The following is a 17452-nucleotide window of genomic DNA, read 5'->3' as shown; positions in this document are numbered from 1 at the left end:
TTGACATTGCGTCAATTAATTAGTAAATTAAATTTAAAAGTTTTTTTAAAAAAGTTACTGTTAACTATATGTTTCCTAGCACTAGATTTCTACGATAAATGTGAAAGCTAAATACAGTACTCTCCGATCTCTGGCTTAGATACCCCTCTAAATTATAATTAAGTAATTATGTTTAATTAGTTTACCAATGGTTAATTTTTTAAATTTAGTGTAGATTCCCAACCAGCCAATTAGGTCACAGCTTTTCTGTGATGTCACTTCAGCCCCCCCCCCCCCCTCCCCCACACACACACACAATTTGAAACGGTAATAAAAGTAAAAATGAGTAAAAATCACTTACTTACCCTCCGAGGGTCTCAGATGCTCTCTGGTTCTCTCCCTGCTGATTAAAAGTTACAGGCCAGAAAAAAGAACAAAACAGTAGGGAAAAAGCATCTTCTCCCACTCTGCACCGAATTACCTCACTGCACCAAATTACCAAGTTCCAAATTCCCACTCTGGATGTGTCTCACTCAGGCTGTGTCTCTTTGACCTGCGCAAAGCTTACATATGCTTCCTTTTTCCTCTTGAGAAGACATTCAACTTATTTTCTCAACCATGGTTCCCTCACACGGCCAGTTCCTCCCTGCCTGACAGGGACATACCTATCAAGGTTACGCAGTATTTGTTCCTTGAACAAGCTCCACTTTTCATTTGTGCCTTTCCCTGAGTTTCTGTTCCCATCTTATGCTCCCTAATTCTTGCCTAATCGCATTATAATTACCCCTCCCCCAATTATAAAACCTTGCCCTGCCGTATGGCCCTATCCCTCTCCATTGCAATAGTACATACATAGTACACAGAACATACAGTGCAGAAGGAGGCCATTCGGCCCATCGAGTCTGCACCGACCCAGTAAAGCCCTCACTTCCACCCTATCCCCGTAACCCAATGACCCCTCCTAGCCTTTTTGGTCACTAAGGGCAATTTATCATGGCCAATCAATCCCCCTAACCTGCATGTCTTTGGACTGTGGGAGGAAACCGGAGCAACCGGAGGAAACCCACGCAGACACAGGGAGAACATGCAGACTCCGCACAGTGACCCAGCAGGGGTCCCAGAACCTGGGACCCTGGCGCTGTGAAGCCACAGTGCTATCCACTTGTGCTACCGTGCATGCCCAGTGAAAGACACTGAATTGTGGTCACTATCTCCAAAGTGCTCTCCCATAAACAAATCTAACACTTGGCCCGGTTCATTACCCAGTACCAAATCCAATGTGGCCCCACTTCTTGTTGGCCTATCCACATATTGTGTCAGGAAATCCTCCTGCACACACTGTACAAAAACTGCCCCATCTGAACTGTTTGACCTATAGAGGTTCCAATCAATATTTGGAAAGTTAAAGTCACCCATGACAACACCCTGAGACCTCCACACCTATCCATAATCTGTTTTGCAATTTCTTCCTCCACTTCTCTATTTGGGGGTCTATACAAAACTCCTAACAATGTGACCGCTCCTTTCCTATTTCTAACTTCAGCCCATATTACCTCAGTAGGCAGATCCCCTTCGAACTGCCTTTTGGCAGCCGTTAAACTATCCTTGATTAATAATGCTACTCCTCCACCTCTTTTACCACCTTCCCTACTCTTACTGAAACATCTATACCCCGGAACTTCCAACAACCATTCCTGTCCCTGTTCTAACCATGTCTCTGTAATGGCCACAACATCGTAGTCCCAAGTACCAATCCACGCTCCAAGTTCACCTACCTTATTCTGGATGCTCCTTGCATTGAAGTAGACACACTTCAACCCACCTTCCTGTCTGCTGGTACACTCGTGCGACCTTGATACCCTCCTCAGTACCTCACTACTCTCAACACTGGCTTCTGGACTACAGCTCGTTTTCCCACCCCCCTGACAAATTAGTTTAAACGCCCCCGAAGAGCCGTAGCAAATTTCCCTCCCAGGATATTGGTACCCCTCTGGTTCAGGTGCAAACCGTCCTGTCTGTACAGGTCCCACCTTCCCCAGAATGTGCTCCAATTATCCACGTAACTGAAACCCTCCCTCCTACACCATCCCTGCAGCCACGTGTTTATGTCTCCCTGTTCCTCAACTCGCTAGCACGTGGCACCGGCAACAACCAGAGATGACAACATGGTTTGTCCTGGCTCTCAGCTTCCACCCTAGCTCCCTAAATTCCTGTTTTAAACCCCTGTCCCTTCTCTTACCTCTCTTGTTGGTACCAATGTGTACTACGAATTGTGAGTGTTACCCCTCCCCCTTAAGGATTCTGACCCTGGCACCATATCATCCGTGAGTCTCTTTCGCTGCCACAGAACCGTCTATCTGACCCTCTAACTATCGAGTCCCCAATAACTATTGCTCTCCTGCTCTCCCCCCTTCCCTTCTGAGCCACAGGGACGGACTCAGTGCTGGAGATCCGGTCACTGTGGCGTACCACCAATTAGGGACGTTTTCTTTGGATAAGGGGAAGGTTGAGAGGAGATTTGATAGAGGTATTCAAAATCATGAAAGGTTCTGCACAGTAGACTGAAACTGTTCCTGCTGCTGGTAGGATGGAGAACCAGAGGACACAGATTCAGGATAATTGAGGAAAAACGTTTTAAAAATTCATTTAAGGGATGTGGGCATCACTGGTTAGGCCAGCATTTATTGCCCATCCCTAGTTGTCCTTCAGACGGTGGTGGTGAGCTGATTTCTTGAACCGCTGCAGTCCCTGAGATGCAGGTACACCCACAGTGCTGTTAGGGAGGGAGTTCCAGGACTTTGACCCAGCGACAGTGAAGGAACAGCGATATGTTTCCAAGTCGGGATGGTGAGTGACTTGGAGGGGAACCTTCAGGTGGTGGGGCTCCCAGGTATCTGCTGCTCTTGTCTTTCTGGATAGTAGTGGTCATGAGTTTGGAATGTGCTGCCTAAGGAACCTTGGCGAGTTCCCACAGTGCATCTTGTAGATGGCACACACGGCTGCCGATATTTGTCATTGGTGATTGAATGTTTGTGGAAGGGGTAGCAATCAAACAGGCTGCTTTGTCCTGGATGGTGTTGAACCTCTTGCGTGTTGTTGGAGCCACACTCATCCAGGCAAGTGGAGGGGACCAGGAGAAAGTAAAAACACAGCATTGGGTATCAGAGCTGTGGTTGCACAATGAAAGACGGACAACCTTGTCCAGGAAATATTCAATGTCAGATCACTGCTGTCTCTAACACCATAAGAAAAGCCAGCAGTGAGCAATACGGAGCAGTGAATATATTTGAGCAGCTCCCTCCCACTCAAAGAATTGCACATGCTTTGCATTGGTTTCTAGCAGAAGCTCTGTTTGTCACTGATTTGTAGAGAACTGAAGATGTTCTAGAAGACATCCAGGCACAGAAATCTGATGGTACACACATATGTCTCACTGCCCGCCATATTGGTTAAAACATCCCCACAAATGCACGCTGGAAGTATTCAGAAAGCTCATTCGGATATCAAAATGAGGATCCAAAGCTCACCCTTTAGTGACATTGATTTGTCCCTGTTCCGGAGGTATAAAGTCAAAAACTGCTCTAATGTGGCTTCTGTTCACTGCCTATTCATTAATGCCACCTTGTTCTGCAAGAAACGAGTTTTCAGATCAGGCAATCAAAAAGTTGCAGGAGCTGGCGGCGGAACAAGAGGAGCAGTCCATTGTTCTGGAAATTACTATCTTACAGGATCGGCAGAAAAGGCTGTTGGAGAAGGTGGAGGACCTGGAGAATCGTTCTCGTAGGCAGAATATTCGGATCGTCGTTCTGCCAGAGGGAAAGGAGGGATCGGATGCCAGTGTGTATGAGGGGAAGATGCTCGGGGAAGATGCGTTCGTCAGGCCGTTAGAGGTGGACCGGGCTCACAGGGTGCCCAGGCGTAAGCCTCAGGTTTGTGAGCCCCCAAGGGCAATGGCGGTGAGGCTGCATCGGTTTCTGGACAAGGAACGCATTATGAGGTGGGCCAGGCAGACGAAACAGTTCATGTGGGAAGAGGCTGAGATCCGGGTGTATCAAGACTTGGGAGCATAACTCGCAAAGAGGGTGAGTTTTAATAAGGTTAAGGGGTGGCCCTGTATACGAAGGGAATAAAATTTGGGACTTTCCGTCAGGAGGGATATACTGGCCTTGGAGAATGATACCTGGACTCCAGGGATTAAATTACGATGAGAGATTACACAAATCAGGATTTTATTCCCTGGGATTTAGAAAGATAAGCAATGAGTTGATCGTCTTTGGTGACCTACGAGAACCGGGAACTATATTTTGGCTCGCTGGAAGAAAAGCCAGTCTTCATGAAGGACAACAATCTGGTAGAGGCATAATGATTTTAAAATCTAGACAGTAATGGTCTGAGTTAAAAGTTTTGTTGCTTTATATTTTTTAAAAATCTCAGCCTTTCACAGTAACTTGGAGTTGCCGTAATCGGGAAAAGAAGGATCTCTCGGATTGTTTTTTGATTTTGATCCGTTGATGTGGGCTGAAGGGCCTGTACTGTGCTGTACTATTCTATGTTCTATATATGTACCGAGGTACAGTAATAAAGTTTCTAAGTTGCAATGTTCTAGGGGGGAAAGAAAAAAGGAAAGATATTTGAGTTTTTGCATTCATAATTTTTTTTAAATCCTGTTGATTTTTCTTCTATTGTTTTCGGCTCTGTTTGAAGGTGATGGGGCGGATAAGATGTTGTAAAGGGACGAGGGGTGGACCTCTGCGCCCGGACCTTGGGATTGTTTGCTTTCTGTGTTTAAAGTCGGAGACCAGATGGCGGTGACTGCCGAGGGGCAGGCCACTGGAGGTGCAGGACATGGGCTAAGTGCTGTCCTAGGAAAGGTCATGGCTGATCGACGGGAAGGGGGGGAAAGAGCCCCCCCCCACCCGACCAGACTGGTTACGTGGAATGTTCGTGCACTGAATGGGCCGGTCAAAAGGGCCCTTGTGTTCGCACACTAGAGACAGCTAAAAGCGGACGTGGCTATGCTACAGGAGACACACTTGAAGCTGGGAGACCAAGTTAGACTGAAGAAGAGATGGGTTGGCCAGGTATTCCATTCGGGACTGGACTTTAAAACAAGGGAGGTGGCCATCCTGATTAACAAAAGGATGGCATTTGAGGTAGGGAAGATATAGGAAGACCCGGGAGGCAGATTTATTATGGTTAGCGGGAAACTGGAGGGAATGGCAGTGGTGTTGGTAAATATATATGCCCCAAACTGGGATGATGTCACGTTTGTCAGAAAGGTGCTGGGAAAGATCCCAGACCTTGACTCGCACAGGTTGGTTATGGGGGGTGACTTCAACACGGTCCTGTTTCCAAGAATGGACCGGTCGAATCTAGGTCAGGGAAGGTATCAGCAATTGCAAAAGAACTGCGGGAGTTCGTGGAGCGCATGGGAGGGGTTGATCCGTGGAGATTCGAGAGGCCACAGACCAAGGAATATTCATTCTACTCATGTGCATAAGGTATACTCCGGGATAGATTTCTTTGTGCTGGATAGAACACTGTTAGCGGGGGTGGAGGACACTGAGTACTCAGTAATTGTGGTGTCAGACCACGCGCCACATTGGATAGACCTGCGGGAAAGCACCGGAAAGTCCCAGAGCCCGCAGTGGAGATTAGGGCTGTTAACGGACGACGAGATCTGTGAGTGAGTGAGGGAAGCCATTCGGGGGTATATAAAGAACAATGACACGGGAGAGACCGTGGCTGGGATGGTGTGGGATGCATTGAAGGCAGTTATTAGAGGGAAATGTATTTTGATTCGGGCCCATAGGAAGAAGACTGAACGGGCGGAGCTGGACACGTTGGTCGGAGAAATCTTACAAAACTGGATAAGAAAAATCTCTCTATATATTAGGGGATATGGGACAAATGTGGGTATATTCAATTTGTAACAGATCAGCCATAATCTCACTTGCTGGTGGAATAGCTCTAAAAGCTAAATAGGCTACTCATGTTCCGATATTCCTTAGAATGATAGCAGCAGCCTTGTTTAGAGAATGTGCCTATCATGGACTAATTGTGTGTTGTGCACAAGATGTGAAGTATGGAGAAGTGAGGGTTACAATAGAGTGAGAGTAGGAGGTTCACCAGTGCCAGTAAGAAAGAGGGGGTGGGTCAGGGATTCTGTTAACGAGCATGGAAAAGGGAATTTGACCCTCGGACACAAAGGGGTAATTTAGTCAATCCACCTAACCTGCATTTTTGGACTGCCAGGGCACTGCCCGGGCATACCCTCTATCCCCAGTAGTTGCACTTTCCTGTGTGCTCCCAGAAGGTTCTGTTCTACAGTTCCCGGTTTTTTAAAACCTGCTGAAACCCCCCTCCCCAATGTGATGTCACACCGTAGAGAGGGGGAGGGGGGGTGGAAGACATGACTTTCCTACATTGGGGGGGGGGGGGGGAAATGTTACAGTGGCGATGCCAGCCAATTGAAATGTATTAAAATGGGGTTCCTGTCTTTGCATGGTGGGAACCCCATAACGTCACTGTTGGGATGGGGACAATCGAGCGGGGAACTCCTGCTGTGTAAAAGCCGTTTTGGGTCTTCCCCTTGAGTCTCTGCCCCATCTGACATTTCCATTCACCAAAAATGGGGGTGGAAAATCCTCCCGGTATGCTTTAATTTACAGTACAGAAACAGGCCATTCAGCCCAACAGTTCAACTAACCCTATCAGCTACACTTTCTATTCCTTTCTCCCTCATGTTTACCCCTCAATCATGTTTCTAAAATGATAGCTTCATTCATTTTTAAACATTTCCTCCTTTCTCAGCTGTCACTATAGAAAAGGACGCTTCAATCCTATTGGCTGACAATGTACAGCACCTCATGCTACTAACAGCGGTCATTGGGTGATTGGACCTCATCAAATTCTTCTTCAACCTACTTTTTTGCTGCCTTATAAGATATAAATTCATAAGATATAGAAGCAGAATTGGGCCATCGAGTCTGCTCCGCCATTCGATCTGGCTGATCTAATCCTTGTCTTAACTCCACCGTCCTGCCTGTTCTCCATAACCCTTCAACCCATTACCAATTAAAAATCTAACTCCTCCTTAAAATTAACCACAGTCCCAGCATTCACCGCACTCTGGGGTAGCGAATTCCACAGATTTACAACCCTTTGGGAGAAGTTGTTTTCCCTCATCCCTGTTTTAAATTTGCTCTTCCTTATCCTGAGACTATGACCTCTCTTCTAGAATATCCCATAAGGATTGGTGGTACCCGTGTGTGTTAAAGAGGGGGACAAGGATAAGGGGGGAAAAAAAACACCCCGTGGCTTTTTTAAAAATATATATTAAATAACCCACTCCTCGGGGCTGTTCCCCCCTCCCCGCCTTTTTGTTATTTTATTACCCTCCCCTTCATTGGTTTTGATCAATCGAGTCACCATGTCATCCAAGAGAAAGCTTATTGGGGAGCAAAGAGAGGAGCCAAAAAGGAGATCACCTAGATTGTCAGCGAAACCTACAGTTCCAAAAGCAGAGCCAAAAGAAAAGAATGCGCCAGCAAAAAAAGAAAAGGTTGCCAATGACAAGAAGGAGGAAAAGAAAGCACCAGCAAAAGGAAAAAAAGGAGCAAAAGGCAAAGAAGAGCCTAACCAAGAGGATGCAAAGGAAGAAACTCCCTCTGAGAATGGAGAAGCCAAAAACGATGAGGCACAGTCTACTGAAAGCTGTGACGAAAAAGAAGCCAAGTCAGAGTCATTGCATCTGCCCGTCATCTCCATCAATGGCATCCGTACCTCCATACTGTATTGTTAACAGAGAGGAATATTTTTATCAACTAGTTTATAAATACAAGGTTTTTTTAGTATGAATTTAATTATGGCAACACCCACATCTCAAGATTATTTGGGGGTAAGCAAACCCTAAAGAATCATTGTTTTAAAATTGTGATTGTCGTAGTTAGTGTGATATGTGGGATAAGTAAATGGTGGTAGTTATTGACTTCTGTCAATGTTTGTCTTGTGTCATACTTCAAAAGGTCTGATTTTAATTCACCAGGTATTTGTGGTGTTAGGCTATTACACGTGGGGAAGAGTAAGGAGGAAGTTGTTTGTGTCAAAACATTCCAGTGGTTTTGTGGGTTAGTTTTGTAACCAGCTAAAATATTTTGGTGAAAAAAAATAAAAATGTGGGGCCTGGAAATCTAATGTGAAAAATATTTTAATTTTAAATTTGTCATTTTTGTAAAGAAAAACCTTTGCAATCATGTAAAACTAGTTTCTAATGGAAATTAACATCTCTTTTAAAAGGGCAGATGGCTGTATGTACCCACTTCCTCTCAGAATTTTTGCTGGATGATTTACCTTAATAAAAAAAAACCTCTTCCCCAAAAAAAGAATACCCATAAGAGGAAGCATCCACTCCTCATTTACTTTATCCATACCTTTTATCACGTTGTAAATCTCAATTTGATCTCCCCTCCATCTTGTTGAGAGTTTTTTGGGGGGGTGGGTACAGGGGCATCAGGTTTAACAGATGGGGTAAACGTTTGCTGAGCACACAGTTAGCTAATCTCTAACCCCATCTATAGTAGAACCAGTGACCAGTAAAACGGGTGACTTTTTTTCTACCGCGACAGTCACAGCTCAGTGGGCAGTGCACTTGGCTGCGAGTGGGAAGGCTATGGATTCAAGATCCTTTCCAGAATCTTGAGCACAAAAGATTATATGCTGGCCAAACAGCACATTACCTTTTTTTTTCCTTTTTCTTAACAAATTTAGAGTACCCAATTATCTTTTTTTCCAATTAAGAGGCAATTTAGTGTGGCTAATCCACCTACCCTGCACATCTTTTGAGTTGTGGCGGTGAGACTCACGCAGACAGGGGAGAATGTGCAAACATTACACAGACAGTGACCCAGGGCCGGGATCGAACCTCGCCGTGAGGCAACAGTGCTAACCACTGCACCGCCGTGATGCCCACAACACAGCACATTACTTGGGGGGGGGGGGATTAAAAGGTTCCATGGCGCAGTGGTAGCACTGCAGTCTCACGACGCCGAGGTCCCAGGTTCGATCCCGGCTCTGGGTTTCGCCCCCACAACCCAAAGATGTGCAAAGTAGGTGGATTGAACACGCTAAATTGCCTCTTAAATTGGAAAAAATGAATTGGGTACTCTAAATTTATTTTAAAAAAAGAGAAGAACAGTATGAAGACGTCCATACTGTTTGTTGGACCTTTGTGAGTGTAGATTGGCTGCTGCATTTCCTACAAGGGGGACTGGCACTTCAAAAATTACTTCATTGGTATGCTGGTATGCAGTGAAAGGTGTTATATAAATAGAAAGCTCTGCATTCTTAGCCCATGATAGATATTTTCAGATTATGCAAAACTATGTTCCTAGGATGAGAATCTTTTGTCAAGACATTACCTGGGTTTCAGAGACATTGGAAATGTAGCAAAGGAGTGGTGTGGGAAAGGTGGCTAATATAAATCACGGCTTCTGGCTGTATAGTTAATAGGCTACAACTACATACGTTGTTTCAACCCCTTAACAAGTCAAGTACTGTCAGGTGATTTTAATTCAGTCCATTCACCATCAAGATGAAATCATGTGAACAGTTGCAGGAGAGAGCGGTCCTGATTAAGGAGACCTGTAAAGAATTCGGAGCTCAAAGCAATGGTGTTCAGGACTCATCATCATCATCAGCTTCCTCAACAGAATACTGAGCCCCCTCATTCACTGGAACATCCTGGTAGTACTGGTACTCCGCAATCAGATCAAGCATGTCAGCTTCAGCATCGGAAAATTCCGCCTCATCCATGCCCTCACCAGTGTACCAATGTAAGAAGGCCTTCCTGCGGAACATGGCAGAAAACTGCTCACCAATGCGCTTGAATAGTTCTTGGATAGCCGTTGTGTTGCCAATGAAGGTGGCTGCCATTCTGAGACCTCTCGGTGGAATGTCACAGACAGCGGTTTTGACATTATTGGGGATCCACTCCACAAAATAAGTGCTGTTTTTGTTCTGCACATTCAACATCTGCTCATCCACCTCTTTCATGGACATGCGGCCTCGGAAAACGGCAGCAACGGTCAGGTAGCGGCCATGGCGAGGGTCACAGGCAGCCATCATGTTCTTGGCGTCAAACATCTGCTTGGTGAGCTCCGGTACCGTGAGGGCACGGTATGGCTGACTACCACGGCTGGTCAGAGGGGCAAAGCCGGGCACAAAAAAATGTAGGCGGGGGAAGGGAACCATGTTCACTGCTAGCTTACGCAGGTCAGCATTCAGCTGACCAGGGAATCGAAGACAGGTTGTTACACCACTCATGGTGCATGATATCAGGTGATTCAGGTCACCATAACTGGGAGATGTCAATTTGAGGGTTCGGAAACAAATGTCATGGAGAGCCTCATTATCAATACAGAACGTCTCATCTGTATCCTCTATGAGTTGGTGAATAGATAAGGTAGCATTATAAGGTTCTACCACAGTGTCCGATACTTTAGGCGAAGGAATAATACTGAAAGATAGCATCATTCTGTCAGGGTATTCTTCACGGATCTTGTTCAGGAGGAGAGTACCCATGCCAGCACCAGTACCACCACCCAGTGAGTGAGTGATCTGGAATCCCTGGAGGCAATCGCATCCCTCGGCTTCCTTCCTCACCATATCCATGACGGAGTCGGCCAATTCAGCTCCTTCAGTGTAGTGGCCTTTGGCCCAGTTGTTAGAGGCACCGCTGCGCCCTAGAACAAAGAATGCCAAACAAAATGTTTTACTAGAAGACGCAAACAGTCAAATTTGATGAAAGGCCATTCAGCCCAACAAGCTCACCTTCCTCCTGTATATTAAATCCTGCAGCTAGCTTATTCAACACCATTCACATGATATTGTCTCAAATATCTTAAACGGCAGAACGTTCCAAATATTTGCCAACCTTTCAGGGGACAACATTCCAATGCCTGCTTAATCAAGCCTTAATTAACGTGATAATGATGCCATCGGAGGAGGGAGAAGCGGAGATAGTGGCAGCTATGGACGCGGAGAAACCCTTTGACCGAGCAGAGTGGGAGTACCTCCGGGAGGTGCTGCGTAGGTTTGGGTTCGGGGTAGGGTTTATCAATTGGGTTAAGCTCGTTTACAGAGCCCTGATGGCGAGTGTAGTGACGAACCGGCGGAGGTCGGAGTACTTTTGACTGTACCGAGGGATGAGGCAGGGGTGCCCCCTGTCCCCCCTGTTGTTCGCATTGGCGATCGAACCATTGGCCATGTCATTGAGGGAGTCTAATAAATGGCGGGGGGTGGTCCGAGGGGGAGAAGAGCATCGGGTGTCGCTATATGCGGATGACCTGTTGCTGTACGTGGTGGATCCAATGGAGGGGATGGTGGAGGTCATGCAGACTCTAAGGGAGTTTGGGGAGTTTTCGGGCTATAAGCTCAATGTAGGGAAGAGTGAGCTCTTTGTATTACAGGCGGGGGACCAAGAAAGAGGGATAGGGGACCTACCGCTGAGGAGGGCGGAGGGGAGCTTTCGGTATCTGGGGATCCAGATAGCCAGGAGTTGGGGAACCCTTCATAAACTGAATCTGACGAGGTTGGTGGAGCAAATGGAGGAGGATTTCAAAAGATGGGACATGTTACCGCTCTCGCTGGCGGGTAGAGTGCAGTCGGTCAAAATGGTGGTCCTTCCGAGGTTTCTGTTTGTGTTTCAGTGCCTTCCCATTGTGATCACTAAGGCCTTTTTTAAGAGAGTAGGTAGGAGTATTATGGGGTTTTGTGTGGGTGAATAAGACCCCGAGAGTAAGGAGAGGGTTCCTGGAACGCAGTAGGGACCGAGGAGGGTTGGTGCTGCCAAACCTGGGGAGCTACTACTGGGCAGCAAATGTGGCGATGATCCGCAAGTGGGTTATGGAGGGAGAGGGGGCGGCATGGAAGAGGATGGAGATGGCGTCCTGTAAAGGAACGAGCCTGGGGGCGTTGGTGACGGCACCGCTGCCGCTCTCGCCGACAAAGTATACCACGAGCCCGGTGGTAGCGGCAACGCTAAGGATCTGGGGCCAGTGGAGACGGCACCGGGGTGCAATGGGAGCATCGGTGTGGTCCCCGATCAGGGGTAACCACCGGTTTGTCCCGGAGAAGATGGCATCGGGCAGGGATTGGAAGAATGGGGGACCTGTTCATCGACGGGACGTTTGCGAGCCTAGGGGCACTGGAGGAGAAGTTTGAGTTACCCCCGGGAAATGCCTTTAGATATTTGTGAGGCGACAGGTGAGGGAATTCCCGTTGCTCCCGGCACAAGAAGTTCAAGATAGGGTGATCTCGGGTGTATGGGTCGGGGAGGGCAAGGTGTCGGAAATACACCAGGAGTTGAAAGAAGAGGGGGAAGCGCTGGTAGAAGAGTTGAAGGGTAAATGGGAGGAGGAGCTGGGGGAGGAGATCGAGGAAGGTCTGTGGGCTGATGCCCTAGGTAGGGTTAATTCCTCCTCCTCGTGTGCCAGGCTCAGCCTGATACAATTTAAGGTGGTCCACAGAGCGCACTTGACGGGGGCGAGGTTGAGTAGGTTCTTTGGGGTAGAGGACAGATGTGGAAGGTGCTCAGGGAGCCCGGCGAACCATGTCCATATGTTTTGGTCATGCCTGGCACTGGAGGGGTTCTGGAGAGGAGTGGCAGGTGGTGAAAGTCCGTGTCAAGCCAAGCTGGGCGCTAGCAATATTTGGAGCAGTGGACGAACCGGGAGTGCAGGAGGCGAAAGAGGCCGGCATTCTGGCCTTTGCGTCCCTAGTAGCCCGGCGAAGGATCTTGCTAATGTGGAAGGAGGCGAAGCCCCCCAGCCTGGAGGCCTGGATAAATGATATGGCTGGGTTCATAAAGTTGGAGAGGATTAAGTTCGCCTTGAGAGGGTCTGCGCAGGGGTTCTTCAGGCGGTGGCAACCGTTCCTAGACTATCTCGCGGAGCGTTAGAGGAAGGTCGGTCAGCAGCAGCAGCAACCTTGGGGGTGGGGGGGACGTCCTGTGGGGGGGTGGGTGGGGGGGGGACGTCCTGGGGGGGGGGGACTGCCTGGGAGGGTGGATGAGCAAGAGATAACATGAAGGGTTGGGGAAACTGGCACGTACGGGTGAGGGCCAGTGTACAAAGCTGTGTATCTATATCATTTTGCCATGTATATATCTTGCTCTGCGCGATTTCTCGTTTTTTTTTGTTACGAGGGGTGGGGGGTTATTGTTTGTAAGGGAGAAAAATTGTGTTAAAAAACTTTAATAAATATATATATATTTTTTAAAAATCAAGCCTTAATTAATTAAGGTCCCTGGTGCTCCTTACTGTGAATTAATAACGCAGGCTTTTTAATAATCTAATATTTTATATCTTTTGACAAGATTGTCGTTAGCCTTCTCTCAAGACACTAAAACCCTAGCTCCTTTAAGCTTTCTCAACTCACCCCTTTACATGTGGAATGATTCTTTGGCTCTTTACCAGCCTTCAATATACACATATCCTTTTTGAACCACCTGACCCTGCTTAAGCACCAATCAAAGTGTGCTCTGAATAGTGTAGCGGCAACTAGCTCTAGTCTGGCATCACACCCCAGCATTCTATAACTTTTTATAAACTTCACAAGAATATCTTTTACTCCCAGTGGCCTCACTAAGTCAAACCACCCTGTGCTGATTCTATTCCACTTGTTAACAACATGGGTCTGGATTTTTGCACCCGAGTCAGGAAATCCCCCAGCTCACCTTGGGAGAAACATCTCCAATTGGCAGGGTCTTTGGTCTCTAGGGATGGATGGGGGGAGGAGGTGCAAAGGGAAGGTGAGGGGAGTGAGTGATGGAGTCGGGCCTATGCCACAGGAGGCAAATGCCAGGCCGGGCTGTTGTAGAGGCCGGATACTAGGCCCAATGATTTTGTTAAATGTTAGGCCTTCTAAGGGTGGCAAGGTGGCTCAGTGGTTAGCACTGCTGCCTCATGGCACTGAGGTTCGATAATATAATAATAAAATCAAACAATCCAATATACATAACCAAGTACAAATATCTATACAAAAACACCCCTGAGGACCCACCCGAGCCCCCCCCCCCCCCCCCGGGTTGCTGCTGTTACCTTCCCATTTCCTTTATCGTTCTGCGAGGTAGTTAATGAACGGTTGCTACCGCCTGGTGAACCCTTGAGCCGAACCCCTTAGTGCAAACTTTATCCGTTCTAGTTTTATAAACCCTGCCATGTCATTTATCCAGGTCTCCACGCCCGGGGGTTTGGCTTCCTTCCACATAAGCAATATCCTTCGCCGGGCTACTAGGGACGCAAAGGCCAAAACATCAGCCTCTCTCGCCTCCTGCACTCCCGGCTCTTCTGCAACCCCGAATATAGCCAACCCCCAGCCTGGCTCGACCCGGACCCCCACCACCTTCGAAAGCACCTTTGCCACCCCCACCCAGAACCCCTGCAGTGCCGGACATGACTAAAACATGTGGGTGTGGTTTGCTGGGCTTCTCGAACATCTCCCACACCTATCCTCTACCCCGAAAAATTTACTGAGCCTTGCTCCGGTCATATGCGCCCTGTGCAAAACCTTGAATTGTATCAGGCTAAGCCTGGCGCACGAGGACGAAGAGTTTACCCTACTTAGGGCATCTGCCCACAGCCCCTCTTCAATCTCTTCCCCCAGCTCTTCTTCCCATTTTCCCTTCAGCTCATCCACCATGATCTCCCCCTCGTCTCTCATTTCCCTGTATATATCCGACACCCTACCATCCCCCACCCATGCCCCCAAAATCACTCTATCCTGAATCTCCTGCGTCGGGAGCTGCGGGAATTCCCTCACCTGTTGCCTCGCAAAAGCCCTAAGTTGCATGTACCGAAATGCATTCCCTTGGGGCAACCCATATTTTTCCGTCAGCGCTCCCAGACTCGCAAACGTCCCATCTACAAACAGATCTCTCAGTTGTACTACCCCAGCTCTTTGCCATGCTCCAAATCCCCCATCCATTCTCCCTGGAACGAACCTATGATTGTTTCTTATCGGGGACCGCACCGAGGCTCCCGTCATTCCCCTATGCCGTCTCCACTGCCACCAAATTTTCAGTGTTGCCACCACCACTGGACTTGTGGTGTATTTCTTCGGGGAGAACGGCAACGGCGCCGTCGCCAGTGCTTGTAGGCTGGTTCCTTTGCAGGACGCCATCTCCAATCTCTTCCACGCCGCTCCCTCCCCTTCTCCCATCCACTTACACACCATTGAGATATTTGCGGCCCAGTAGTACTCACTTAAGCTCGGTAGTGCCAGTCCCCCCCTATCCCTGCTACGCTGCAAAAAACCCCTTCTCACTCTCGGGGTCTTCCCAGCCCACACAAAACTCATGACCCTTTTCTCGATTTTCTTGAAAAAAGCCTTCGTGACCATCACCGGGAGGCACTGAAACACAAAAAGGAATCTCGGGAGGACTACCATTTTGACCGCCTGCACCCTACCTACCAGTGACAGGGGCACCATGTCCCATCTCTTAAAATCCTCCTCCGTCTGTTCCACCAATCGTGTTAGATTAAGCCTATGTAAGGTTCCCCAACTCCTGGCTATCTGAATTCCTAAGTACCGGAAATCTCTTGTTACCTCCCTCAGCAGTAAATCATCTATTCCCCTGCTCTGCTCCCCGGATGCACCACAAACAACTCACTCTTCCCCATATTCAATTTGTACCCCGAGAATTCCCCAAACTCCCTGAGTGTCTGCATTATCTCCGGCATCCCCTCCACTGGGTCCGCAACATACAGCAATAAATCATCTGCATACAATGATACCCAGTGTTCTTCTCCTCCCCTGAGTACTCCCCTCCACTTCCTGGAGCCCCTCAGTGCTATGGCCAGGGGCTCAATTGCCAATGCAAATAGTAACAGAGACAGGGGACACCCCTGCCTCGTCCCTCTATAAAGACGGAAGTAGTCAGACCTCTGCCTGTTCGTGATCACACTTGCCACCGGGGCCCTATATAGCAGCTGTACCCATCCAATAAACCCTTCTCCAAAACCAAATCTCCTCAACACTTCCCACAGGTAGTCCCACTCCACTCTGTCGAATGCTTTCTCGGCGTCCATCGCCACCACTATCTCCGCCTCCCCCTCTGGTGGGGGCATCATCATCACCCCTAACAGCCTCCGTATGTTCGTGTTCAGCTGTCTCCCCTTAACGAACCCAGTTTGATCCTCGTGGACGACCCCCGGGAAACAATCCTCTATCCTCGTCGCCATCACCTTGGCCAGGAGCTTAGCATCCACGTTCAAAAGGGAAATGGGCCTGTAGGACCCACACTGCAGCGGGTCTTTTTCCTTCTTCAAAAGTAACGATATCGTCGCCTCCGACATAGTCGGGGGCAACTTCCCCCTTTCCCTGGCCTCATTAAAGGTTCACGTCAAAAGCGGGGCCAGTAGGTCCATATATTTCCTATAAAATTCCACCGGGAATCCATCCGGTCCCGGGGCCTTCCCCGCCTGCATGTTCCCAATCCCCTTTACCACCTCCTCCACCTCAATCTGTGCTCCCAGTCCCGCCCTCTCCTGCTCCTCCACCTTCGGGAATTCCAGCTGATCCAGGAAATGCATCATTCCCTCTTTCCCTTCCGGGGGCTGAGCCTTATACAACCTCTCATAGAATGCCTTGAACACCCCGTTCACTCTCTCCGCTCCCTGTTCCATCTCTCCCTCCTCATCTCTCACCCCACCTATCTCCCTCGCCGCTCCCCTCTTCCTCAATTGTTGGGCCAGTAGCCGACTCGCCTTCTCTCCATACTCATACTGTACACCCTGTGCCCTCCTCCACTGTGCCTCTGCCTTACCCGTGGGTCAGCAGGTCAAATCCCACATGTAACCTTTGTCTTTCCCTGTACAGTCCCTCCTCCGGTGCCTCTGCATATTGCCTGTCCACCCTCAGAAGTTCTCTCAACAATCGCTCCCTTTCTTTACTCTCTTGCTTCCCTTTATGTGCCCTTATGGATATCAGTACCCCTCTGACCACCGCCTTCAACGCCTCCCAGACCACTCCCACCTGAACCTCTCCGTTGTCATTAAGCTCCAAGTACCTTTCGATACACCCCCTCACCCTTCGACATACCCCTCATCCGCCAATAAGCCCATATCCATTCTCCAGAGTGGGTGCTGTTCTTTTTCCTCTCCTACCTCCAGATCTACCCAATGTGGAGCGTGGTCCGAGATGGCTATGGCCGTATACTCCGTCCCTGTCACCTTCGGAATCAGTGCCCTTCCCAGGACAAAAAAGTCTATCCGTGAATATACCTTGTGAACATGGGAGAAAAATGAGAACTCCTTACTCCTAGGACTAATAAATCTCCAGGGGTCTACTCCTCCCATCTGCTCCATGAAGTCCTTAAGCACCTTGGCCGCTGCCGGCCTCCTCCCGGTCCTGGACCTCGACCGGTCCAGCCCTGGATCAAGCACCGTATTGAAGTCTCCCCCCATTACCAACT

The 17452-nt window shown here is 48.5% G+C and overlaps 2 protein-coding genes across 3 annotated transcripts in view; one reads left to right on the top strand and one right to left on the bottom strand.

Moving 5' to 3' along the window:
- Positions 1 to 7319: 7319 nt before the first annotated feature.
- On the top strand, positions 7320 to 8353 carry LOC140399060 (non-histone chromosomal protein HMG-14A-like). Its single transcript, XM_072488155.1, has one exon. The coding sequence runs from the start codon at positions 7412 to 7414 to the stop codon at positions 7781 to 7783; it is 372 nt and encodes a 123-aa protein (XP_072344256.1). The 5' UTR covers positions 7320 to 7411; the 3' UTR covers positions 7784 to 8353.
- Positions 8354 to 9505: 1152 nt separating this feature from the next.
- The window catches only part of LOC140399058 (tubulin beta-4B chain-like), a 39707-nt gene continuing 31760 nt past the window's right edge, over positions 9506 to 17452 (bottom strand). For both annotated transcript variants that reach the window (XM_072488152.1, XM_072488153.1), the window contains one exon: positions 9506 to 10721. In XM_072488152.1, the coding sequence (XP_072344253.1) occupies positions 9655 to 10721 (1067 nt within the window). In that variant the 3' untranslated portion in view covers positions 9506 to 9654. The remainder of the gene's footprint in view (positions 10722 to 17452) is intronic.

The sequence above is a fragment of the Scyliorhinus torazame genome, chromosome 22 (assembly GCF_047496885.1).
Source record: "Scyliorhinus torazame isolate Kashiwa2021f chromosome 22, sScyTor2.1, whole genome shotgun sequence".
In the NCBI taxonomy this organism is placed as follows: Eukaryota; Metazoa; Chordata; class Chondrichthyes; order Carcharhiniformes; family Scyliorhinidae; genus Scyliorhinus; species Scyliorhinus torazame.
This window is presented reverse-complemented; position numbering and strand designations above follow the sequence as displayed.